The sequence below is a fragment of the Carlito syrichta genome, unplaced genomic scaffold (genome assembly GCF_000164805.1).
Source record: "Carlito syrichta isolate Samal-C Ts95f unplaced genomic scaffold, Tarsius_syrichta-2.0.1 Scaffold315356, whole genome shotgun sequence".
Classification (NCBI taxonomy): domain Eukaryota; kingdom Metazoa; phylum Chordata; class Mammalia; order Primates; family Tarsiidae; genus Carlito; species Carlito syrichta.
Window position 1 is genome coordinate 315,403 of NW_007259452.1, and position 26,449 is coordinate 341,851.

Sequence of the window (26,449 nt, forward strand, 5' to 3'; positions counted from 1 at the left end):
CTGGCTTTTTTTTTTTTTTAAAGAGATGGGTTTTTTGTCACCCAGGCCAGAGTGCAACAGCAGTCATAGCTCACTGCAGCCTTGAACTCCTGGGCTCAAGCGATCCTCCCACCTCAGCCTCCTGAGTAGCTGGAACTACAGGGGTTAGCCACAACACCCAGCTCAGTGGGATCTTCATATGTTGAGGTGTTTCCTTTCTAAACTAACATGCATGTCACTGTTTACAAGTTACATTCATATCCATTCTCTTATTTGACGCTTTTTCTTTTTTTTTTTGAGTTGGAGTCTCACTCTGTCACCTAGGCTGACATGCAGTGGCATGCTCACGGCTACTGCAGACTCGACCTGCTATGATCAGGTGATCCTTCTGCCTCAGTCTTCCAAGTAGCTGGAACTACAGGCGTGCGCCACCACACCTAGCTAAGTTTTTGATTTATTGTAGAGACAAGGTCTTGCCAAGTTGCCCAGGCTGGTCTTGAGCCCCTGGACTTGGGCAATCCTCTCACCTCGGCCTCCCTAAGTGCTGGCATTACAGGCGTGAGCCACCATACCTGGCAGCTGTTTGACACTTTCAACAATGCTCTGCAGTAAACAGACAGGTATTACTATCTCCATTTTACAAATAAGGAAACTAGGGCTCTAAAGGGGGAATTGATCCTCTCACGACCTGAACTATCTATAAAATGGCCCTAGATTCAAACCAAGGTTTTTGACAAAATGACTCCCACTCCATCTGATCATGACACATTCTACCAATTGGTCTACCATCCCCAAACATCTCAGGTTAGTGTACCTTTTCCCTCAGGCTCTATCCAGAACCCACTGGGAACATCCTTGGAACAAATAATTTAGCTCCCCAGGGCTATGCTTTCTTTGCCCATCAGCTTGAAACTAAGAGGGGCCTGCTAAAACTGCTTGTAAGTCAGAGGCATTAGCCTCACACAGCAAGGGCTTGGTTCTGGACCATGCTCGTCTCTGGTCCATGCTGGTCTCCTCTGAGGTGTGAGGAGACAGGGTTACTACAACCATTTAAAAACAGCACACAAAAAACTTTATTTACAGTTGAAAACTTAAACACAGACAGTGTTGAGGTCTGAATCTCTGATACTTCCAGGGTCTCTTGATTAAATGGGGCAGCAGCAGGCAGGGAAGCAAACACTGGGGACAGTCCAAATTGCCTTACTCAAGAACATCGCTCAGAACCAGGGAAGGCCTAAAATGGCAGAAACATGGAGGTCAGTGAAGGATGGGGAGATGAGCAGCTCAAAGGAACGGGAAGGGGACATCCCATGAGCAACAATGCTCCTGACCATCCCCTATACTCCTAAACCTCTTTCCCAAAAGGGTCGGAACAGGTCTGATTCTCACTAGAGGTCATATTTTTGCTTCCCCAGAGCAAAAAAATTGAAGTATATTACACAAGAAGAAAAAAATTAATATTTATGGTCAGGTATACTGTTTCATTTATTAAAACTTTCACAATTCTGTATAGTACAGATGATCTAATTATGCAAAGGCACAAACTAGGGCTTAAATGGCTTGACTAAGGTCACAGAACTAGACAGTGTGGAGGCTTTGTAGTCTACTTGGCTCCAATGCCTGTGTCCTTTTTGGCAGACTTTGATGACACTCTGTAGAGTTCTAGAACAAAGAGCAATCAATCCTTGCAGGTTTTGGTCCCAGGGTAAAGATAAAGGAAAGTTCACACACTCAACTGATGGTCTTGAAGCCAAGTCAGCTGAACTAAAAGAACAGGGTGAGTATACTCAAATGCTACTGTCCCTCATTTCCTTCCATCCCCCAAACATGGCCACACCGTCCTCCAGTGGACATTGGATCCTGGTGCTGTACTGCAGACCCATACAAAAGTTTAACCCTGGGCCCTCAAGCAAAATGTATAAATGTACTTTGTAAATCACATGGTGTGCCAGGACCTAAGCCCTATTAGACCAGGAACTGTGTCCATCAACATGGTCCCTACTCCAGGGACAAACAAACCAACACACTTGTGATGCTGCATTGTGTTAAATGCTATATAATGAAAAGATGAACCAAGTGCTACAGAAACACCCAGGTAGGAACCACTGACTTGGCCCAGATCTGGAAGGAGGAGATGGAGGGACCAGGGAAGGATTCACAAACTGATGCCAGCCACAGCTATGGGCATGTTCCTGAGAGGTGCTGAGAGGAATCAGATTAGTTAAAACTACATATAAACAGTATGTATTTCTATTATAAGATGCATGCTCAATGTAGAAAATTCATGCATAAATAAGAGCAAATTCAAGCATTAACAAACTGAAAACTAAGTCTCTTCACTATCTCTATTATTAACAACCTGCTATATATTACAACAGAGTTCTGAAAACTATTCAAAATATACAGTACCCTTACACAGTGTACTACATCTTTTTTTTTTTTTTTTTAGTTGGAGTCTCACTCTGTTACCCAGACTGGAGTGCAGTGGCCACTCCCGGCCACCGCAGCCTCAACCTGCTGGGCTCCGGCGATCCTTCCGCCTCAGCCTTTCAAGTAGCTGAAATTACAGGCATGCACTACCACGCCTGGCTGATTTTTTGATTTATTGTAGAGATAAGGTCTCACTGCCCAGGCGGGTCTCAAACCCGCCGTCTCAGGCAATCCACTCACCTCAGCCTCCCAAAGGCGCGGGATTATAGGCTGAGCCACCGAGCCCAGCTAGTGTACTACGTCTTGACTGTCACTTAATTTACCTTACCTTGCCAACACATACAGACCTGCCACTTTCTTTTTGTTAAGGCTGTATAGTATTCCATTGAAGAGATGTACCTCTGTGTGTGTGAGACTTGGCTGCATTGCAGGTAGCTTTGCCTTTGTACTAGATTGGACTGGAATGGAGCTAGACATTCTCCCTTCCCTGGCCTCTTGAGCTGGCAAAGCTCCTGCATTTTAAGGCAGGGAACAAACCAGTGTCACACACCCTGCAGGCATGCAAATACATACATGCTGCCAAATCCCCAATAATCCTAGACCCATGTTTTCACCTAGAACGTCTTTTTCTCTTGCCTGGACTACCACAGTGAACTCCTCACCTGTCTCCAGCCCATCTCCCATATCACTGCCAAAATCATCTTCTGAATAGAAAAATTCAACTCTAATATTCTGCTCAAAATCCTTCAGTGGCTCCTGCTGACCTGATTCTTTTTGGAGGGTCAGGGCCTACTTTGAAAATCTCAGGAGCACAATGGGCTCTGTCTCCAGGGTAGGGAATGACTTATTGCTTGAAGCCTATTCCCTGCCCTCAGGATAATATATGAACTGCTTAGCCTGGCACTGGCTGTTACAACTGGCCCTGGCCTCCCTCCAGCCCCATCTCTTACCGTTTACATTTCATATCTTCCTGCCTTGGCCATCTTGAATTATTTGCAGCTTCCCCTACACTTCCTGCTGTTTCCTGCTTTTGTCGTTTTGCACATGCTGTTACTTCTGCCTGGAATGCCCTCCCCAGATTTAGCCACCTGATAAGTTCTATTCTTTCTTGTACTAAGCTGAAGCATCCTCTTTCTGCAGTCTTCCCAAGCCACTCCAGAAAGACCCAGGAACTCATGCTATCCTCACCTTCTAAGACCTCCAATCCAGTGCTTTATTGTACTGTAATTGTCGGCTTTCCTAAGAGACTGAATTCCTTGAAGGAAGGAACTGGTCTTTTCAAATCTGTAACCTCATATGTGGCATGGGTCCTATTTTACTTAATTAGTGCTCAGCTGCAGAATAAATGGAGGACCAGCCAAACTGGTCCCTATAGGAATGCATCACATTTACAGGTAATTCCAGAATGAAAGATAGTGTTTCCTAAACTTCAGTCATTCAAACAGCACCTTCACAACTGTTACAATATCTGTCATCCACAGGCACAATTTATATTTTAATCTAATCACTATCTGATCTTCAATACTGCCTCATTGTAAGCTATAACTATAAAATTACGTGTTGTGCTAGTTATATACTTTTCCTAAGATCCAAATAGTAAAATAAAAGATAGTCATCCCAGCACTATCTAAAATACTGTTTCCCACACTTCTCTATTAAGAAGCACCTGGAAGCCCAGGAACAGTGGCTCACATATGTAGTCCCAGAACTTTGAGAGTCTGAAGCAGGAAGGATTGCTTAAGCTCAGGAGTTCGAGACCAGCCTCGGCAACATAGTGAATTCTTGTCTCTACAAAAAATTAAAAAATTAGCTGGGCTGGGCATGGTGGCATGCACCAAGCTGTGATAATGCCACTGCACTCCAGCCTTGAAACAAGGTGAGACCTAAATTCAGGGGGGAAAAAAAGTACCTGAGATGCCTGTTAAAAACACAGCATCTTGGGTTCTACCCCAAACCCACTCTATCAAACACTCCACGATGGGCATCTGGAATTAGTAGATTTAACCTGCGCCCCCAAGTGATTATTCTTTGTAGGGGAATTTGGGCAACAATAAATTAAGGAAAGCTCTCTACCACGTGGTACTGGCACCAGGTTTGGAGATTGCAAGGATAGGGGCAGAATATTAGACTAGCAGGGCTGCCAAAGCTCATAGCTAGTTCCTTTTCCAAGAGACTCTCAGGCTTTCAAACTAGAGGTTTCATCATTCCTCATGTATATGCAAGTAGTAGAGAACTCACTCAAATTACAGCAGGAGAATCCTGAGGGTAGAGGTTTATTTATGCTATACCTAACCAAATTCATCATAAAAAGCATCCCCAGGACCCACTGACATAAGACCAAGGTTTCTATATCTACACCTGTACAGAAAGCTTAACTTTCACCAAAACCAAAGTCAACCTAGGAAGGCAAAATTCAAGGGTTCTGGAAGGAAGTGCTCCACAGGGAGGTACAGCCAATAATGTGACCTCACCTGTCTTCTGTCACCTTCCTAGCTTCTTCATCTCACATTCCCAGTGCCTGGGAACAAGGCCTCAAATGCAGGATTAGGTGATTCCTTGATTTGAATGCAATGAATTCCTGCTGGACCAGCACCATCAAGAGAATTATTTGCTCCTTTTCTCTGCTGGGAACATGGCAGGTTCTCAATTAAAAGATTCCTAAAAGGCTTCCCTCTCAAAGTCAGTTTCAGGTCACCTGGGAGCTGATTAGAAATGCAAAATCTCAGCCCCCATCTAGACCCTTAAATCAGAACCAGCATTTTAACAAGATCTGGAGATCCACATGCACATTATTGAATGAAAAATACTCCCCAATATGGCTGAAAACATCATCTATGATAGCCGCCAAACATAATTTTGCCCCCTTCAAAACCCTGAGGTATACAAAACACTCCTGTAAGATTAGAGATACTTGTAACTTTAGTGTTGGAAAGAAAAATGAAAGAATGATACCACCTGTCTTCCCACCAGACCCCGCTCCTGGGGAATCAATCTCCTCTTCTTCATTTCTCTCAAATCGCATTATTCAGAAACTCAAAGTGAGGCCCTTGTCTGCAGAACTCCTTTATGTCGCACTGCTACCCAGATTCCCTAACACCTTAAAACCTATGATTGAGGTCTTTGGTAAAGTAAAATGAGATAATTTAAGTTCCTAGATCAGTATTTGGGCACAAGAAGTATTCAGTAAATATGTCTGTAAGTATTAGCTCTGAGATTCAATTCTGAGCAAGTCAGAGTGAGGAGGCTGAACTGGAGATGCCTAAGTTTAGAGCTCACTGTTCAATGCAGTACCAACTAGCCACATGTGGTGATTTACATTTATTGACATAAAAGGAACAGGCTGGGCTCGGTGGCTCAGCCTGTAATCCCAGCACTTTGGGAGGTCGAGGTAAGTGGACTGCCTGAGCCCGCGGGTTCAAGACCCGCCTGGGCAACTTGACGAGACCTCATCTCGACAACAAATCAAAAATTAGCCAGGCATGGTAGCGTCACCTGTAGTTCCAGCTACTTGGAAGGCTGAGACAGAAGGATCGTCGGAGCCCAGCAGGTCGAGGCTGTGGTGGCCGGGAGCGGCCACTGCACTCCAGTCTGGGCGACAGAGTGAGACTCCAACTCAAAAAAAAAAAAAAGAAAGAAAGAAAGAAAGAAAAGGAACAGTTCAGTCCCTCAGTCATACCAGCTACACTTAAAGTGCTGAAGCCAGGCTCGGTGGCTCAGCCTGTAATCCCGCGCCTTTGGGAGGCTGAGGTGTGTGGATTGCCTGAGCCTGCAGGTTCGAGACCCGCCTGGGCAACAAGACCTCATCTATACAATAAATCAAAAAATCAGCCGGGCGTGGTAGCGCGTGCCTGTAATTCCGGCTACTCGGAAGGCTGAGGCAGAAGGATCGCAGGAGCCCAGCAGGCGAGGCTGCGGTGGCCGGGAGCAGCCACTGCACTCCAGTCTGAGCGACCGAGTGAGACTCCAACTCAAAAAAAATAAAAAATTTAAAACTTTAAAAAAATAAAGTGCTCAGGTGTAACATGTGTCTAGTAACTACCATACTGGGCAGCACTGATAGAGCACGTTTTCATCATCATAGAACTTTTGGACAGTCCTGGTCTAGAGGGCCTCTGGAATGTACAATGGCCTCCTGGGAATTTGTTCTGCTTGAGTTGCAGGCTAAGAAGAGGGACTTTCTTGGGGGCAAAAGTTCACATAACTTTTGCTAATAGTAGGGGAGGAGGGGAGGATTGATGATTTCCATTCTCAGAAATAAAACCCCCAACGAAGACTTCTAGTAATTTTCTGTAAAGAACTCAGACAAATACAGAAAAGAGGCACCAAACATAAAGGATCTCTAAACTTTATTCTTTTGGATGAGAGTGGGCAATCTTTGGAAGGAAAGGACCTGTGAGTCAACTTTAGTTCCAGTAAAGAAATGAGTCGGAGAAGGAGAGAATGACCTGCAGCTACTGAAGGGGGAGAACAGGGTGAGCCCAAGGGGCCCTCAGTACTGGCAGAAAGGAAACCTCGAGGTGTCAAGTGGGCCTGAGAAGGGACCACCTGGCTAGACAAGAGGTCAGTATGCCGCTCCCAGCACACATGTGTGCATTCCTGCCTCAGCATCTGCTCATACCAGCTCCCTGCCTAAAATGCCTGACATTCTCCCTATTAACTCATGTAATACATTTTTACTGAATGCCGACAAGTGCCAGATACTCTGAACACAAAGTAAGTCATAGATAAAGGTATATATAATCATTATTTGACTGGCTGTCTAGTTGAAAAAAAAAAACAAGGGTCTGATCTTAACACCACACAGAAAAATAAATTCTAGGTAATTTTATAAAACTGTAGGAATATTAGAAAAAATACAAAACATTATGATCTGAGGTAGTAAAGACCTTCTTAAACAAAACAAAAAAACAGAAAAGTCATAAAGGATAAGACTGATAATTCTGACTTCATCAAAATTTAGGACTTCTGTTTAACAAGAATATCACCAAGTTTAAGGTAAGCAACACAATGCCAATTTTAAAACATATTCTGAAGAAAGGTCACAACATATAAAATAAAGAACTGCCAGGCTCAGTGGCTCAGCCTGTAATCCCGTGCCTTTGGGAGGCTGAGGTGAGTGCATTGCCTGAGCCCGCGGATTCGTGACCCGCCTGGGCAGTGAGACCTCATCTCTACAATAAATCAAAAAATCAGCTGGGCGTGGTAGCGTATGCCTGTAATTCTGGCTACTTAGAAGGGTGAGGCGGAAGGATCACCAGAGCCCAGCAGTTCGAGGCTGCGGTGGCCGGGAGCGGCCACTGCACTCCAGTCTGGGTGACAGAGTGAGACTCCAACTCAAAAAACAAAAAATAAATAAAAATAAAAAAAATAGAGAACTAATACTCATAATGTACAACTACTTGAATCATTAAGGAAAAGGTAAATGATATGAACAATTCTCAGAATATTACACAGGTTGAATATTCCTTAACTGAAATGCTTGGGACCAGAAGCATTTCTAATTTTGGATTTTCTCAGATTTTGAAGTAGTTGCATTTATGTTATATAAGATATCCTAGGAAATCTAAGTCTAAACACAAAATTCATTTGTAGCCGGGTTCGGCGGCTCAGCCTGTAATTCCGCACCTTTGGGAGGCTGAGGTGAGTGGACTGCCTGAGCCCGTGGGTTCGAGACCCGCCTGGGCAACTTGGCGAGAACTCATCTCTACAATAAATCAAAAAACGAGCCGGGCATGGTAGCGTGCGCCTGTAGTTCCAGCTACTTGGAAGGCTGAGGCGGAAACATTGCCGGAGCCCAGCAGGTTGAGGCTGCGGTGGCTGGGAGCAGCCACTGCACTCCAATCTGGGTGACAGTGAGACTCCAACTCAAAAAAAAAAAATTCATTTGTGTTCCATACACATCTTATATACAAAACTCAAAGGTAATTTTATAGATTGTTTTTGAGTTGTGATCTCACTCTGTCACCTAGACTGGAGTGCAGTGACACAATCATGGCTCACCACAGCCTCGACCTCCTGGGCTCAGATAATCCTCCTGTCTTAGCCTCCGAGTAGCTGGGACCACAGGCGCTTGCCACCATACCCAGCTAATTTTTTTCTTATATTTCATACAGACAAGGTCTGACTATGTTGCCTCGACTTGTCTCAAACTCCTGGACTCAAGAAATCCTCCAGCTTTGGTCTCACAAAGTGCTGGAGATTATAGGCATGAGCCACCACACTAGACCTAGAATATTTTAAATGATTTTAAGTATGAAATGAAGTTTGGACTGTGACCCATCACATGAGGTCAGGTGTGAAATTTTCCACTTGTGGTGTCATGTCAGTGCTCAAAAAAGTTTTAGATTTTGAGGTACCTGGAATTTGGGATTTTTAGATTACGGATTCTCAACCAGTTTTTGCTTGTTTTATCTTTTTTTTGCTTTAGTGCCCAGCTAAATGTTTTAATTTTTAATACAGTGTAGTTTCACATGAACTAAGAAGGAAAAATTTTCAAGACATAATGCCAAGTGGGAAAAGAGAACAATATATAGTATGATCTCATTTAGAAAAAACAAAGCCTCCTAAAATTATTATTTCATGTAGGAAAAACAAAACCTCCCAAAATTAGATAGGCAAAGAAAAAAATCCTGATTTCCAAACATCAAACCGAAGAGGAAATGACATCTGGGAAGGAGAACGGAACTAAGGGTAGGATGTTATCAACAGGGACTTTTACTTTCTCTGCATAGTGTGAAAGTTCTCAACAATGAGGATGTATTATTTTATTTGTGTATATAAAAATAAATAAGTGACCAAATGAAATATGGGAGCTAGGTGTGGTGGCACATGCCTGTAGTCCCAGCTACTCAGGAGACTGAGGCGGGAGGATCACTTGAGCCCAGGAGTTCAAGGCTACAGTGAGCTGTAACGGCGCCACTGCCCTCTACCCTGAACAACAGAAGGATACCCTATCTCTAAAAAAAAAAAAGGAAAGAAAATATTTTTAAAAGTATAGAAAAAAGAAATAAGGAAATCTTGATTGGATTTTTTAAAGTGTATAAAAGTTACTTTTGGGACAATTGAGCCAGTTTGACAATGTACTATAAATGAGATAATATTATTTGTGGTTATGTGATATGTTCTTGTTTTTAGGGGTTCCTTGCTGAAGTATTTAGGGGTGAAGTGTCAAGAAGCCTGCAACTTTCAAATAGGAAAGGAAGAAAGGAAAAAAAGGAAGGAGGGAGGAAAAAAGACAGGAAAGGAAGGAAGGAGGGTAGTATGGAAGAGAGAGAAGGAAGAGGAACAGGAGAGAGGAGAGGGAATGGGAGGAGAGGGATGAAGAGAAAGAAAAAAAACAAATGTCAAGGCAAAACGATAAAACAAGAAGGTCAATCACTGATGAATCCAGGTGAAAAGTATATGGGTGTTCAATGTAGTATCCTTCCAACTTTTCTGCTGGTTTGAAACATTTTTTTGTTTTATTTTGTTTTTGTTTTTTTGAGGTGCAGTCTCACTCCATTGCCCAGGCGGGAGTGCAGTGGCACACTCACAGCCATTCCAGTGTCGACCTGCTGGGCTCCGGCGATCCTTCCGCCTCAGCCTTCCAAGTAGTTGGAACCATAGTTGCGTGCTACTACGCCTGGCTATGGTTTGAAAATTTTTTTAAAAGGATGCAAAACAAAACACTGCCACCCCTCACCTAGCTACTAAAGTAAGTTCACAAAGGCTGAAAGATGTGAGGCGGTCACCCATAAGGCTGGCGAATACAAGGCAAATTCTAGTGTGAAGCCTGGAGTTGCAACATCGATTCTAAGAGGCAGGATGGGTGTGTCTCCTGGCTGTCCAGCTTAATCCCAGCACAGAGTCACCCTGGCCTGGAGCCAGGTCTTTCTAGTGGGACTACTGAATGAAAGCGTAGTCTGAGAGTACTGTTAGAAACTGCCTGAGCTGGTTTTCAGGTTGAGACTTTGTATACTACATATGGTAGACAAGTAAAGCGCTCTCATGATCTTTTCTCTTTTGATCCTTTTAATGACTCTAATAGATAGGCATTACAATATCTCCATTTGACAGACGAGGAAACGGACTCAATCCCATGTCTTCAAGACTAAAGCTCTTTCCACAACGCCATACTGCCTGCTCTGGGGTCTGACTCCCAACCAGATAGGAGAAAGACACACTTACGTGATTCAGTCTTAGTCTGGACTACATCTCTCCACACTGTGAGATCACCACAGGCAGCTTAGGCTTATTGTTGGGGCCTGTGGGAACATTCTAAAAAAGAAAGCAGGTGGAGAGTCATCCACTCAAGCACTTGTTCAAACCTTTACTGATGCCTGCCAGCCCCTGGCTAAGGACCCAGGACTCAGACTGATACGACAGTTCATGTTCTAGTAGACAGGTAAAGCATACAATACAGAGCAAAGAGAAAATGCAAATCACCGACAAAAGATGAAATCTATGACACATAACAATGTAATAACTTATAAGAGGAAGGTGGATAAGGGGTAGACAAGGCAACAAAATTGCTGCTTAAAGAGTTCAGGGAAGGATTCACAGAAAAGGGGACTTAGAGCTGGGCCTACAAGGATGAATGGAATCCCCCCAGGAGCAAAAGAAAGAAGAACATTCCAGGTAGAGGAAATAGCATGAGCAAAGGCTCAAGGGCAAGAGGTAGGGACATGTATGGAATACTTAGATAAGTGCTGGTAGCCTGATGGGATCAGAACATGGAGGAGACAGTGGCAGAAGGGGCCATGGGGAAGTAGGCAGGGACCAGGTCATGATGGGTCTTGAATGCAATGCGAGGAGTATAATTTTATCAAGTAGGTGACAGGGTCATCAGAGGCCAAACCTCCATGTGAACTGGACGGGCTACCTCATGAGGCCAAGAAAACTCGAGAGGCATGTGCTCTCTCCTCCCTTTTCCTGAGGGAGTCCAAGAAGGCAATTAAGACTGGATCTTTCAAGCTAGATCCCATTTGCCCTTCTCTAGTTTCTTGATGCTAGTCAGATAGCACCAGACCAGAATGGTTGGGAAAGAGGAAATCAAAGAAGGACTTACCTCAATCTTTCTCATCACTAGAAGTCCATCAATGATTTTTCCTGTAGAAAGAGAATGAGCTGGACTTTATTCTTGTTTGCATAACATTTTCCAGATTCCAATATTCATTCTTAGCTCTTATCTCATTAGATTCTCTTACTGACTTGAGGAAATTGAGATTCAGTGGAAGTGAAATGACTTGCCTGAGGTCATAGGCAATTAAGTAGCAGAGTTAGGGCACAAACCTAGGTCTGAGCAATTCAAAAGCCCCATGGGACCATGCTACCTCTGTGGCATTTATTTAGTGTTTACATCTGATTTTCCCTCCTCAGAACACGTATTACCCAAGTGGTTCCATACTACATCAGATGGCCCCTTTGTCTTTTCCTCTAGTTCTTTAACATGCATCTTCCCACTTCCCCACTATTTCCACTTTCCTACTAACATCTAGAGCAGTTATACCATTTGAGCACTCTTGGTGAGAATAAGAGAACTTGCTCCCCTGAAAGCCCCACCCTGGGTAAATGGGGCCTGGATGATGGGGCAGGAGAGGACTTACCAAACACTACATGCTTCCCGTCCAGCCAATCACACTTAGAACAGGTGATAAAGAACTGACAGCCATTTGTACTAGGACCACTGTTTGCCTGATGGAAACCAAATATACCTGCAGTAAGTTTTCTTGGCCATGTTAGCTAAAGGGTAAGATTCCCAAAAGAGCCTAGAGTCCTGATTCCTCAATGCTTTCTTTCAGCAAAACCAACGAAGACCAATTAAGAGCCACGGATTAAGTTAGGACCCAGTGATACAGAGATGAGCAGGACAATTCCTACCCTCAAAGAGCTAGATCCTCTAATAAATGTACATTTCTCCTAGACCATGAGTTATTTTATAATGGAAACAAGTGTTTATGGGATACGCTTTGCTGTACTTAGTCCAAAACTGATTAAAACTATATAAGTTACAAATTAGCTACGATATGGGGAAAGACCTATTGTCTTTTGCATATATGAAATAAGCTGTTTTGTCTAAATAGCTTTGTACTGTATCATAACAATAGTAATAAAAAATTTAAGGAGGTGCAATAAACTGCTATGCAAGGAAAAAGACAACATTTAATCAATGATGTTTGTTTTGTAGTTACTCATATTTACAGCTATACCCACTACCCTTTATTATTGAATTTTATAGGAAAAAATACTTTTTATTCATTATTATTACTTTTTAGTTAGAGTCTCACTCTGTCATCCAGGCTGGAGTGCAGTGACATGCTCATGACCAAGGCGGCCTTGACCTGCTGGGCTCAGGCGATCCAACCACCTCAGCTTTCCAAGTAGCTGGAACTATGGGCGTGCGCTACCACACCCAACTAATTTTTTTGATTTATTGTAGAGATGAGGTCTCGCCATGTTGCCCAGGCTGGTATCAAACCCATGGGCTCAGGCAATCCTCTTGTCTCAGCCTCCCAAAGTGCTGGGATTACAGGTATGAGCCACCATGCCTGGTTAGAAAAAATACTTTTTATTAAAATTGAGAATCTGAAACTCTCTAGTCACATCTCTTCCCTTCTCCTCTCTTGAAATTGCTTTTACATCATTATATTTAACAGTGTATTAAGAAACAACAGGCTAGGCTGGGTATGGCGGCTCACACCTGTAATTCCAACATTTTGGGAGGCTAAGGCAAGAGGATCACTTGAAGCCAGAAATCTGAGACAAGCCAGAGCAACACAGTGAGAACCTTTTTTAAAAAATTAGCTGAGTGTGATGATGTGTACCTGCAGTGCCAGCTACTAAGGAGGCTGAGGCAGGAAGACTGTCTGAGCCCAAGACTTCAAGGCTGCAGTGAGCTATGATGACACCATTGCACTCCAGGATAGGCAACAGAACAAGGGGGGGGAAATGCTATAATTTGCAATACAGAGTAATAAATACTTAGCAAAGAACATTTGGCTTTCATATAAAGTGTACTTTTGTACATTTTATACTGATACCACTAAGCTGCCTCTAATATGCTAAATCTAGACGTTTGTACATCAGCAATCCCAAGATAAGTTTCAGCAGCAGTGCCTTAAAATGGTGTCTGTGTGACTATTTAAGTATGTTATTGCATACTTTCTTATTTTGGAAAAAATTGAGCAGAAAATAGAACACTGAAAGTAGTAATACTATGAAAAGAAACACAGGTCTCATGAAATTAATACTACCAAGACAAAACTGGAAATTGTATTAGGTCACTAGCCTTATCAGATGCTTAATGAATTTAAGTTGGTTAACTCTGTTTCAACTGTGAAGGGAAAAAAATGTGTATGAAATACTAGGAATACATTAAAGATAATGTCTAGGTATAACCTCCAATTAGGAAGATCAATCTATCGATCTATCCATCTATCTAAATATAGACAAGGTCTTGCTATGTTGCCCAGGCTGGTCTAGAACTCCTGGGCCCAAGCATCCTACCTGCCCAGTCTCCTAAAGTTCCGGGATTACAGGTGTGAGCCACCACACATGGCTGAATTTTTTTTTTTTTTTTTTTTTGAGTCTTGGTCCCACCCTGCCGCCCAGGCTGGAGCGCAGTGGCAAGATCACAACTCACTGCAGCTTGACCTCCTAGGCTCAAGTGATCCTTCCACCTCAGCCTCCTGAGTAGCTGAGGGGTGCACACTACCATGCCTGGCTAATTTTTTTTATTTTTTGTAGAGACAAGGTTTTGCTATGGTGCCTAGACTGGTTTCAAACTCCTGGGCTCAAGCAGTCCTCCCGCCTCAGCCTCCCAAAGTGCTGGGATTCAGGTGTGAGCCACCAGACCCAGCCCAATCAGGGATTTTATATACTTTACAAACCCCCCATAATATGAGGTTGTTTTGGGGTTTTGTACATGTACTTTAAGAGCATCTTATATATGCAAGTACAGGACTGCCTGAGCTGACCAGAGAAGGCCCATGTTTTGAATCAAAAGACAGCATGCCCAGGAGACCCAATTCATTTTGTTTATCTTTCTTTTTTCTTTTGCTTGCTCATGTGTAATCATTTATTCACAAGCAGGCACAAAAAACAGTCAACAACATGTTTTTATAGCTCAGGGACACTCTCTGCCCTTAGGCACTCATTTGTTCATTCTTCCTTGTTGTATAGCATATGTTTAGAGAATAAGCCTGGGAGTCAGATGCCCTAGCTTGAAGCCCAGCTCCACCACTGCCCATGTGACCTTAGTTTAGTCACATAGATTTTCTATGCCTCTGTTTCCTCATTTGTACCTATTTCAGAGGGATATTGAGAGGATTAAAATGAATTAATATATATACTGTTGAGTAAGTGTTCAACAAATGTTAGCTATTATTCTGATTATTATTTTTTTCTTTGTTTTTTTTTCCTCAGAGACGAGGTCTCACTCTGTCACTCAGGCTGGAATGCAATGGCACAATCGTGGCTCACTGCAGCCTTGACCTCCTGGGCTCAAGTGATCCTCTCACCTCAGCCTCCCCAGTAGCTGGGACTAGACATGCACCACCATGCCTGTCTAGTTTTTTTGGGGTTTTTTTGTTTATTTTTTTCTAGAGACAGGGTCTCACTATGTTGCCCAGGCTGATCTCGAACTCCTGGGCTCAAGAGATCCTCCTGCCTCAGCCTCCCAAAGTGTTGGCTCTGCGTGAGCCACCATAACCAGTCTTATTCTGATAATTATTCAGTCACTCATAATATTTGCTCAGCAGGCTTTCCCTGTCAGGTAGTAAGGCCTGGAGATCAACGAGATCTGCCCTTGAAGAACTCATGATTTCATGGATGAAGGTTAAATCAACTGTGCTACAAAATATGTGACAGACAGCACAAGTTAGCTAGTGCTAGCCCGAAGGGGTCAGAGAACAGGACCTCCTTCCTTTTTTCTGACTTCTCCACGGATGATAACACTGTTGCATGCACATAGAAGGGTTCTAATCCCCATGTTGAAGATAATAGCCCACCTAAGCTGCTTCTGCACCCTTTACCTGCAGTCTGGCTTTCCCAAGAGGGCTTGCTAGACTTGCCCAATTACTACTGCAGCCTCCTAAATGGCTTCCCTGCCCCAGCCTCTCTATCTGCTACTCATGGCACACAACCAGGGTCTTCATTCTAAAATACAACACTGATCAACCCTGTTTGAAAAAGTGAAGTATGGCTGTCCACATCCTGTGAAAGTCCACACACAGCCGGGCTCGGTGGCTCAGCCTGTTATCTCGTGCTTTGGGAGGCTGAGGTGAGTGGATTGCCTGAGCCTGCGGGTTCGAGACCCACCTTGGCAACTTGGCGAGACCTCGTCTCTACAATAAATCAAAAAATTATGTGGTAGCGCAAGCCTGTAGTTCCAGCTACTTGGAAGGTTGAGGCGGAAGGATCACCAGAGCCCAGCAGGTCGAGGCTGCGGTGGCCAGAAGCGGCCACTGCACTCCAGTCTGGGCGACAGAGTAAGACTCCAACTCAAAAAAAAAAAAAAAGTCCACACACTTCACCCTTATTCTGGCATTTAAAGCCCTCAGGAGCTAGGCCCACCAGCCTCTCCCACTGTGTCTACTGGCCATTCCCTCCTCATACATATTCTCTGTTCTCATCATCTCAGTCACACTCTGTTCCCTGAATGTGCCACCCTGCTATTTCATGGTTGCAGATCTTTGCATAGCCTGTTGACTAGACTTGAAGTGCTCTTTCTTCCAATGTCATCTGATATAGCATTCCTTTAAGAACCCAAATGCCTCCGCTTCTGTGAAAGCTTCTCCAGCCTCTAGCAACATACCCTTATTCCTCTGGGCCCTCACAGTCCTTTCATATACACTGAGGTGCCCTTGCCTTAAAACACTGATGGCACACATTATACAACACTGGATTGGCTGTTTTGCATGTGTGTTTCCCCTGTTAGACATTAAGTGTCACCAGGGCAGGATCGTGTCTGCATCTGATGCCTTACTATGAGGCCTGAACCAGAGTGGCCGTGAACAAATGTCTACTTGTCGAATGCCTGAGTATATGAATAGAAGAGTGGGCAAGCTGGACAGAGAATGTGCATGTATATATCAGGGCTGGAAAGTGAGAGTTGGGGCACTGATGGAGTGAGATGAGGGTGAGGAGTGAGAGAAAAGGAAGAGGAGGATGGAAAAGGAGTGAAGGGTGCATAAGGGGAAGTGAGCAAGGAGGGTGAGCAGAGGTGGGGAAGATGAGGGCATGTGAGGAAGGCAGGGGTCTAGGGAAAGAGAGGGCATGATGGAGTTCTAAGTGGGAAAAGGGGTGCCAGGATATAGAAGCAGGAATGGTGAGCAAGAAGAGGTGAGTGCAGCCAGGTGCAGTGACTCAAGCCTATAATCCCAGCACTTTGGGAGGTGGAGGTGAGAAGATTACCTAAGCTCAGGGGTTCGAGACCAGCCTGAGCAACATGGTGAGACCTCGTCTCTACAATCAATCCAAAAAATCAGCCAGGAGTGGTAGTGCGCCTGTAGTTCCAGCCCTTGGAAGGCTGAGGCAGAGGGATTGCCTGAGCCCAGCAGGTGGAGGCTGCAGTGGCCATGAGTGTGCCACTGCACTCCAGCCTGGGCAGCAGAGTGAGACTCCCAACTCAAAAAAAAAAAAAAAAAAGAAGAGGTGAGTAAGCAGAAGAGGGAGAGCAGCCAGGAGGCAGTGTGGGTGATTGGGTATGATGGTGTGACAAGCGGGCAAGCATGCCCTGAAAGCACAAGCTGCATTCTGAGCAGTAAGGCTGAGTGCCCCACCATCCATCATGGCTAAACAAAGGTGAGAAAGCGCACAGCAGAGCTCAAATTTAGTTCCCCAGCCTGCTAATGGGCCCTACCCAACAAAATCAAACCAGACTGAGGAAAAGAGCAGAGGTGAGTCCTGGTCCAAGCTAAAAGAAAACATTTGCTTTTAGCCCAGGAGATAGCACTGGGCCTCAAGGGGGGGCCAGAAACCAGCTGGCTGTAATGCAATCCAAAACCTTGACTGGACCTACTTACCATGGAAAGTAAGCCTGGAGCTGAGTGTCTAAGTTTAAAATTTTCATCCGCAAATGGTCCCCGGTAAATACTGGCGACCCCAGTACCATCTCCCTGAGCAGAGAAAAGGGAAGTGTTAGAAACTCAGAGTGCTGGGCCCCCTAAAAACCAGAGGAACAATGTTTTAGCACCTTAAGCCTAGCTTCTTCAAAGTCTACTCTTACTTGTGTTGGTTACCTTGGAAGTCACACCTATTTGACCCTAACTTGCTATCAAAGGAGGCCTCATGCAAGGAACTTGCAGCCCACAAAACCCCACCAAGGGCATCCACAGACTGGATAAGACAGGTCACAGCAGGAGTCTAGAAAGATGGATTAAGATACAGGCAAGTTGGGGAACAACAGCAGCACAGTGATCACCTGAAGAATCCTTGCCATTTCCAAAGATTCTCATTCTTGCAGTCACATAAAAGTACCCTCTTCCCAACCCAGGCAACTTGGTGAGGCTTCGTCTCTAAAATAAATTTTAAAAAATTAGCCAGGCACGGTGGCACTCGCCTGTGGTTCCAGCTACTTGGAAGGCTGAGGTAGAAGCCCACAGGTTCAGGTTAAGGCTACAGTGGCCGTGAGAGTGCCACTGCACTCCAGCCTGGGTGACAGTGAGACTCCAACTCAAAAAAAAAAAAAAGTACGCACTTAAGTGACTACCACTCCACTCTCCCAAACTAACTGTGAGGGTGGGTAAGCTCTGCGTAGTTTGGTCTATCCAACATGATACCACTCTCCTGGCCAAAGGTGACTGATCCAGGCAAGGATGCCTAACTCATACTGGGCCAAATAAGAGTTCCTTTTCTGGGAATGTGGAATTTGGATAGATGCTGTCTTTGAGGTTGAATTTGTATCATGTGAACCTGTTAGCTGGAGGTGACTATTGTCAGCAAAGTGGGCTAGAGAACAGAAAGAGAATGTAGCACAGATGTGTAGGGAGCACTAGAGAAACAACAGGTAAAGAACTCCCTTGGTTCTATGTGTCTTTTCAGTTCCTAGTTCTATTTCTTCCTTTGGTTCCATGAAATATCCACCTTATCATAAATTCCCAGTTTCTGCTTAAACTAGCTTTATTTGCAGTTATCTCTTTGCTCTTCCATCAACCCTATGGAGTAAGCATTATCATCTTCCCCATTTTTCAAGTGAGCAAACTGAAGTCTGGGCAATAAAGCAACTTGACCAAGGTCATAATTACAGTACCTTAAATAGAGTCCCTGAGGTTTAAAGGTAGTATGGAAAGACGCCAAAAAGATCAATCTCCCTGAGCCAGTTAGTAAAAAAGAGTGCATGCTACAAGGAAAAGATGCAAGGTAGAAAGGAAAAACACTGATCCAGTGTAGAATCAAGGGTCCCTTTTTGGGCCAAAGATACCAGAGGGGATTCATATACGCCAGAGAAGAAAAAAAAAAAAAAACCTGTCCAAGTACAAACCATTATTTGGCTAAAAATTATCAAATAAAATCAAGTGTGTATATTGGAAAGATATGGATTTAAGTTCCAGATCTATCTGATGAGCTGGAAAATAACTTACTATGTCTGAGCCTCAATTTCCTCACCTATCAAGTGAGGATGGAATCACATACTCTTTGTAGTTGCCATGAAGATTCAGTAAGATACTGACTAAGAAAAGCACTGTGCAAATAATATAGCACTATATAAATAATCAAATAAGTGACTATATCACTAACTAATGCCACATATATACGGAAGGAAGAGAGAAATCAAGTTCATTTCCAATTTCCCAATGAACTAGGGAAGAATCAGTTACCATGTCATTCTCTGTAATCACACTATCCAGGAACCATAGGGAAAATAACAAATTATTTAGACCAAACTACAGAAAGCCACTTAAATCTTCAACTATAGTGAACTGATCAAACAACCTAATTGTCTATTATAGTGGAATATTAGGTAGAAGACTTAATGACAAGGAAATGTAGATAATTTCTCTTTTCTTGAGCCTGAGTCTCACTCTGCTGCCCATGCTGGAGTGCAGTGGCACACTAATGGCCCCGCAGCCTCAACCTGCTGGACCTTGGCTATCCTGCCTCAGTCTTCCAAGTAGCTGGAACTATAAGCTCACGTCACTATGCCTGACTAGTTTTCTGATTTATTGTAGAGACAAGGTCTTGTCAACTTGTCCAGGCTAGTCTCAAACCTCTGGACTCAGACAATCCTCTCTTCTCTGCCTCCCAAAGTGCTGGGAGCACAGGTGTGAGCCACTGCACCCAGCTGGAAATGCAGATTATTAAGTACAAAAAAACTTAAAACATATGTATGATTCTAAGTCTACTAAAATTTATATCAACACACATATGCCTGCTCAGATAAGACTGGCAGCTGTACACCAAAATGCCAGTAGTACAGACCTTAAGAGGTGAGATTGAGGGTGACTTATTCAGTGATTTATTTTCTTCTTTGCAGTTTTCTTTTACAACAAAACAATAAATACTCTTAAAACAAACAAATATTCTGGGTCCAAATTGGGAAGGTCTCAAATCCTTCCTCTGGTTCTTGTTCTATCTATTTTGTCTTCCCTAAAGGGAGGCTCTAAGCAATTGCTTTTGATACTCAGACTTCAGACTGAGCAACTATTGTCTAGTCCTGGAGCTATCAACAAATGATCAGATGTGCCTGGGGCAAAGACCAGTCAGAAGTTGGTCCTCTCACACAAGGGAGTTGGCAACACAAGGGAGCCTAGGGAAAAAAAGGCAGTTGCTCAACCCTTCTTACTAGCATACAAGCCCCACTAACATCAGCTGTGGCTGGGGTTACAAATTTAAATGCCTAAAGGGGCAGATGACATAAATAAGGGAAGCAGGTGGTGGGGAATTGTGCACCTTGATCTAAAGGGACCAGTTACTTGATTCCTACCAATTGTTAATGTTGGCCTAATGTACCCTTATTTTTCCATTGTTTAAAGATAAAACAAAATTCTAGGATTTTTTTGGTGAAATTTCCCAGTTTTACACCACCATACAGATAAAACAAAGCATACATACATACATACATACATATATATATATTTGAGTCAGAGTCTCACTGTCACCCAGGCTAGAATGCAGTGGCACACTCGTGGTCATTGCAGCCTCGACCTCCTGGGCTCAGGTGATCCTTCCACCTCAGCCTTCCAAGTAGCTGGAATCACAGACATGCACCACCACACCTGGCTAATTTTTTTTATTTATTGTAGAGACAAGGTCTCACCAAGTTGCCCAGGTTGGTCTCAAACCCCCGGGCTCAGGCAATCCTCTTGCCTCAGCCTCCCAAAGTGCTGAGATTACAAGCATGGCCAGTGCACCCGGCAAACCTGCTACTTTTCAACCCTATGTAGCATAGAAGAGATCTGAAAAGTTCATGAAAGTCAAAACTAAAGAAATACAAACGTCTCCCAGATCTAAGAAGTGGGTGGGCAAAAACAAAAGTAAGTTTAAGACAGAAAAAAATGTGGTTTATCTAGTTCCCTCCAAGATTGGGGAGGGGAGGTAGTGGGGAGGAAGGCTTGATAGAAGGGACACAGTCTACTCACAAGAAAATCATGGCTAGTAGTAAAGAACTATTCCACTGAGTTCTCTCAATGAATAGAGCAAACATCCCTCCAGAACGATTCATTTCTCTTGCTCTGATTCTTTGCTCACTAATCAATTTCTGATTAAAAACTGAGCTTTCCAGACACTGTGACATCATAAGTGAAACAAAGAATGAGACATAAGCATTCAGCTCTCTGGAAAGAGACTCACGGCCATTCAGAAAAAACAAATTGCAGTTGATGATTTCTAACTATGTTTCATGTAACTAATTAGTTTTGGTCTGTCATCGATTCTCTATAGGTATGCTAGAAAATTCCAGTTCCTGGCTCAAAAATGCTGAGGTTTGGACCATGGAAAATAATGACTCAAAGTACTAACGTCTGTTATTTATAGTCAGTAGCAGTCAGCAACTCTAAAGGACCTCCCCATCATGATCCTCCCTGCCTGCTCCCCACATCAAACTTGGCTATCTTAAGCCTGAAGACTGGATCCCTGCAGCAGAAACAACAGCAGCAATAACAACAAAAACTAAGTCTATACTTCCCTAATGGGAAAGGAACTGTACTTACGTTAACAAAATCTCCACCCTGAATCATGAAATCCTTTATGACCCTGAAACAGAGAACAAAGAATTCTGAGAGAAGATTCTATGGTTTAGAAAAACAAGGACTTAGTCAATGTATTAGCTTAACGTTGATTTCAAAATACACTTTTTATCACTTTGGCTTACAAAATGATTATTCTTCCCTGCAATGACTGGGCTGAAAGGATCATTTAAAAAGGATTTTAATTATAAATAAGGGCATCTTAGAGTTAATCAAAGTGCATGATCTGGTACCTGAACAGTTATACAAAGAAGGGGCTGAAACCCTACAGGAATAATTACCAAAATACAAGGGCTGACAACTACGTTTGCGAGCTCATGCTAGAAAAAGTGCTACACACCTCACTGCTGAACATCACCACTATCACCTTTAAAGTACTCCCCTTAGAAAGCTATGCACCAACACCAGTGCCTGGTCTACCCATCGAAGGAATTTTGGAACTCTTTTTCTGGAATGGTTATCAGAGCTGTTGTTATATTACACTTAATGTCCTGAATGCCATAAAATGTCTTCCTTTCAGTATTTCCTTTATCTTTGAGTAAAGAAAAAAAACACCAGGGGCCAGATCAGGTGAGTAGGGAGGGTGTTCCAATACAGTTATTTGTTTACTGGCTAAAAACTCCTTTATAGACAGTGCCGTGTGAGCCGGTGCATTGCCATGGTACAAGAGCTCCTTCAGGACCATTTTTGCACACACCTTTCTCATGCCAAGATTTTCAGTTAAGATTTTCCTAGGCTGGGCTCAGTGGCTTAGTCTGTAATCCCAGTATTTGGGAGGCCAAGGCAAGTGGATTGCCTGAGCCCGCAGGTTCGAGACCAGCCCGGGCAACTTGACAAGACCTTATCTCTACAGTAAATCAAAAAAATTAGCTGGGTGTGGTAGTGGGTGCCTATAGTTCCAGCTACGTGGAAGACTGAGGCAGAAGGATCAGTGGAGCCCAGCAGGTCAACACGGGGGTGGCTGTGAGTGTGCCACTGCACTTCAGCCTGGACGACAGGGTGAGACTCTAATTCAAATTTTCCTGTTTCTCTATCGATGTTTATTTGGCCTGCTATGCTTCTCACAGTCAGCTGACAATTCTGACACACAAATCGACAAATTTTTTTCAATGTTTTCATCAGTTCTGCTCGTTACTGGCCATCCTGACCTCTCATCAGTGATGCTTTCTGTCCCCTCAGAAAAACATTCAATCCATTTGTACACTGTCATTTTTTTCATGGCATTATCCCCATAAACTTGGACTAGCAGGTCCCTGATTTCACTGCCACTCTTGCCAATTTTAAAAAGAAATGCAATGTTTGTTGGTTGCTTTAATTCAAACTCTGGCATTCTCGCAACCACAGCTCTCTGATGGCCATTCCAGAAATGAGTTCCAAAACTAAAACTACTTTGGCAGGTGGACTAGGCACTGGGTGTGGATGCATAGTTTGCCAAGGGGAGTACTTCGAAGGTGACTGTAGTGATATTCAGCAATGCGGTACGTAGCACTTTTTCTAAGATGAGTTCATGAACTTAATTGTCAGGCCCTGTATTCACCAAAGCAAAAGGCAGGTCAAGGGTTTGATGTAAATTCTAGGAAAAAGAACTACATAGAATATATGTGAAATGGATTGCTACACAGTAAGGGTTCAATAACTGGTAGCTATTACCCCACGGGTAATAAATCTTGGCAGAGTCCTTAACCTTTCTTAACCTCTGTTTCCTCCTCTGTATAATGTAGATATTAACACATACCACCTCACAGGAATGTGATTGAGGATTAGAGACCATAGCTCTAGAACTCCCAACTTAATTATGTGCTAACATTGTTATTAACCAGTGAGGCACTGAGGAAGATTCTATATGGAAATGAGGCTATCTGAGTATCTCTGTACTCTACTTCTTTTTTTTTTTTTGAGTTGGAGTCTCACTCTGTCACCCAGACTGGAGTGCAGTGGCCGCTCCCAGGCACCGCAGCCTCGACCTGCGAGGCTCCGGCGATCCTTCCGCCTCAGCCTTTCAAGTAGCTGGAACTACAAGTGAATGCTACCACGCCCGGTTCATTTTTGATTTATTGCAGAGATGAGGTCTCGCCAAGCTGAACCTGCGGGCTCAGGCAATCCACTCACCTCAGCCTCCCAAAGGTGCAGGATTACAGGCTGAGCCACCAAGCCCAGCTTCTGTACTCTGCTTCTAACATCCACAGAAATATGATCATCCCAGCAAAATCACATACGGTCACTTTAGGAACTATAACCAGTAGAATATACTATATGCACTTAAGGACAACCGTATTTTTTTAAAATCTGCATTCACACAAACAAGGGCATGAAAAAGACAGGATACTGAAATGATGGGTAATTTCTTTCTGTTTTAAATACATAAAAGAATAGTATAGGCCAGGTGTGGTAGCTCACACCTGTAATCCCAACACTTTGGGAGGGCAAGGTGAGAGGATTGCCTGAGCCAGGGGTTTGAGAATAGCCTGGAAAACTCAGCGAGACCTCATCACCACAATAAAACAAAAAAGTAGCTGGGCGTGGTCATGCATGCCTGTGGTTCCAGCTACTTGGAAGGCTGAGGCAGCAGAACCACCTGAGCCCAGCAAGTTGAGGCTGCAGTGGCAGTGAGTGTGCCACTGCAATCTAGCCTGGGTGAAAGAGTGAGATTCCTGCTCTAAATAGAAAAGAATAGTATAAGCAGAGTTAGAGCATTTAATAAATATTCAAGACAGTTGTGAGTCCACAAAAACATTTTTGCTCAAGATCTCAGAATAAGCCTGTGATTTTATTTTCCTCTAATGAGTCTAATCCCCAAGGAAGTATTTCTGAAAGCTCCCAGGACAGCTTGCCAAAAGCCTTACCTGTGGAAGGTGCTCCCTTTGTATCCGATTGGAACCCCATCTTTTCTGTAAACAAACAAACAAAAAAGACTCGGAATGATGACGGGTAATCATGGTTTACAACAGTGGCACCAAAGGGACTCTCCTAAAGCTCCTTGAGAAAAGGGAGATAAAGAAGACAAGTGAACTAAGAACAGACCCTTTGTATCACCGTCACCAGCAATCACTCAAGGCCTGCCGCTGGTTCCCCAATACCCTCATTGCATCCCCAGGACACCACTTAAGAGCAAGCAAAGAGGGTCGGGTGTGGCGGCTCATGCCTATAATCCCAGCACTTTAGGAGGCTGAGCCTACAAATTCGAGACCAGCATGGGCAACTTGGCGAGACCTCATCTCTACAATAAATCCCCAAACTAGTTGGGCGTGGTGGTGCAGGCCTGTGGTCCCAGCTACTGGGAAGGCTGAGGTGGAAGGATCGCCCGCACACAGCAGGTCGAGGCTGCGGTGGCCCTGAGCATGCCACTGCACTCCAGCGTGGGCGACAGAATGAGACTCCAACTCAAAAAAAAAAAAAAAAGCAAGCAAAGTCAAACATGTCTGACACTGACCTGAATTCTCCGGTGCAGAACTGCCTGAAAGGAAAAAGAGTGAACCATTCAATTACTATAACGTCACTGCTGTGAGTGCCACTAAGGAGGGGAGACTGCAGACACTGGAGTCTGCAAGCCACCAACCAGTCTGCCAAGATGGCATACAGACTAACAATACAAATTGACACGGGAACAGTCAAAACGGTAATGGTTCAGACTGAGCAATACTCAGAGATATCAGGTCCCAAGGACAGTGAATGGACGGGCAGAAGCAGATAGATGATTCAAGAGACTGACTGGGGTTCGGCTTCTGGCTCGACTAATTCGGCAACACTGGAGCATCTTTCCTTACCTAAAGTTTTCGGCCGTCTTAGGCACAACGTCTGCAAAGAGCTCGATCTTCATGCGGCCAACTTCCTGCAATCGGCGGGAGACGGTCAGAAGACCCAATCCAAGACCGCGACCACCTCACGGAGCAGGGAGCATGACGGGCTGACCCACCATCCACGCCGCTCGGCATCTCCCACCTCCACCTCCCTGGCCTATCCTTTCCTTCCGCCCAGTCTCTCCAGCAGCGGGGCGCTAGGATGGGCAAGACTCCACCTCCTAACCCCCCGCCCGGCAGGTGGGAAGATTCTGCTACAATTTCACTTTCTGGCTTCCCGAGTCCGCTTTCTGGGTTAGTGACTGCCTAGCCCCGTGCAGTTTCCCTTCGGTGCAGGTCCGGGTGGCCGCCTGGATCTCACCTGACCGCCAATGCTGACATCAAAGAACACCACGGGGTTGACAGGGCTTGAATTTGCCACCGCCATGGCTCCGACCCGGAAGCAGAAGGCTCGGGCGCGGAGTTCCGGCGAACCTAAACCCAGCCCCGCGGGGGCGGGGGGGAGCGCGGTTCGTCCGCGGCGCAGGCGCAGTGGAATCCGAGCGAGGGCGGAGCGGGCTCCGGCTGATGTTCAGCTGGGGGTGGCGGAGCGAACGGGAGGGGAAATGGCTTTGTTTTTTTTTTTTTGCTGAGAGTTGCTGAGCATTCCACTCACGTAGCTTTACCTAGTGCAGTATAAATTTCCTCTTGCTTCAGCGAGGGCATTTGGACTAGGCAGTCGCCAAGGTCCTTATCAGCTCTTGCAGCTAAGCCCTGAGAGCCATCATTCATGCTGTTTCTCACTTCTGCGCACTGTTCTGTGAGCCCCATGAAGGCAGGAACTCTGGTTTGTTCGTCCTCAGCATTTAGAACAGCTTGGCTCGTGAAGCTTGCTCCGTAAATCCTTCTCTCTTTCTTGAAGCCACAAGCTTCCGGTTTTCTCACCTCCAATTCATTTCCCACAGGGTAGCTAGACTTTATAAAATAATCCTGCGCTTGTAAATTACTCCTGGCTTCCCATATTTAGAATAAAATCCAACCGGGGTTGGTGGCTCACGCCTCTAATCCCAGCAATTTGGGAGGCGGAAGCGAGAGGATTGC

General features: G+C 44.4%; 1 protein-coding gene across 7 annotated transcripts in view; it reads right to left on the minus strand.

Moving 5' to 3' along the window:
• Positions 1–25,855, minus strand: part of PPIH (peptidylprolyl isomerase H) — a 31,103-nt gene extending 5,248 nt beyond the window's left edge. The window contains exons 1-10 of one of the 7 annotated variants that reach the window (XM_008072604.1): positions 25,731–25,855; positions 25,337–25,401; positions 25,003–25,026; positions 24,416–24,460; positions 21,537–21,579; positions 17,412–17,504; positions 11,994–12,081; positions 11,456–11,496; positions 10,576–10,665; positions 1,038–1,213 (exon numbers count right to left, since the gene is read on the minus strand). In XM_008072604.1, the coding sequence (XP_008070795.1) occupies positions 10,597–10,665; positions 11,456–11,496; positions 11,994–12,081; positions 17,412–17,504; positions 21,537–21,579; positions 24,416–24,460; positions 25,003–25,026; positions 25,337–25,401; positions 25,731–25,796 (534 nt within the window). In that variant the 5' untranslated portion in view covers positions 25,797–25,855 and the 3' untranslated portion in view covers positions 1,038–1,213; positions 10,576–10,596. Of the gene's footprint in view, positions 1–1,037; positions 1,214–1,430; positions 1,739–10,401; positions 10,666–11,455; positions 11,497–11,993; positions 12,082–17,411; positions 17,505–21,536; positions 21,580–24,415; positions 24,461–25,002; positions 25,027–25,336; positions 25,402–25,730 lie in introns of those variants that run through there. The other 6 variants (XM_021706218.1, XM_008072606.1, XM_021706219.1 and 3 more) reach the window with 6 other exon arrangements.
• Positions 25,856–26,449: the final 594 nt, after the last annotated feature.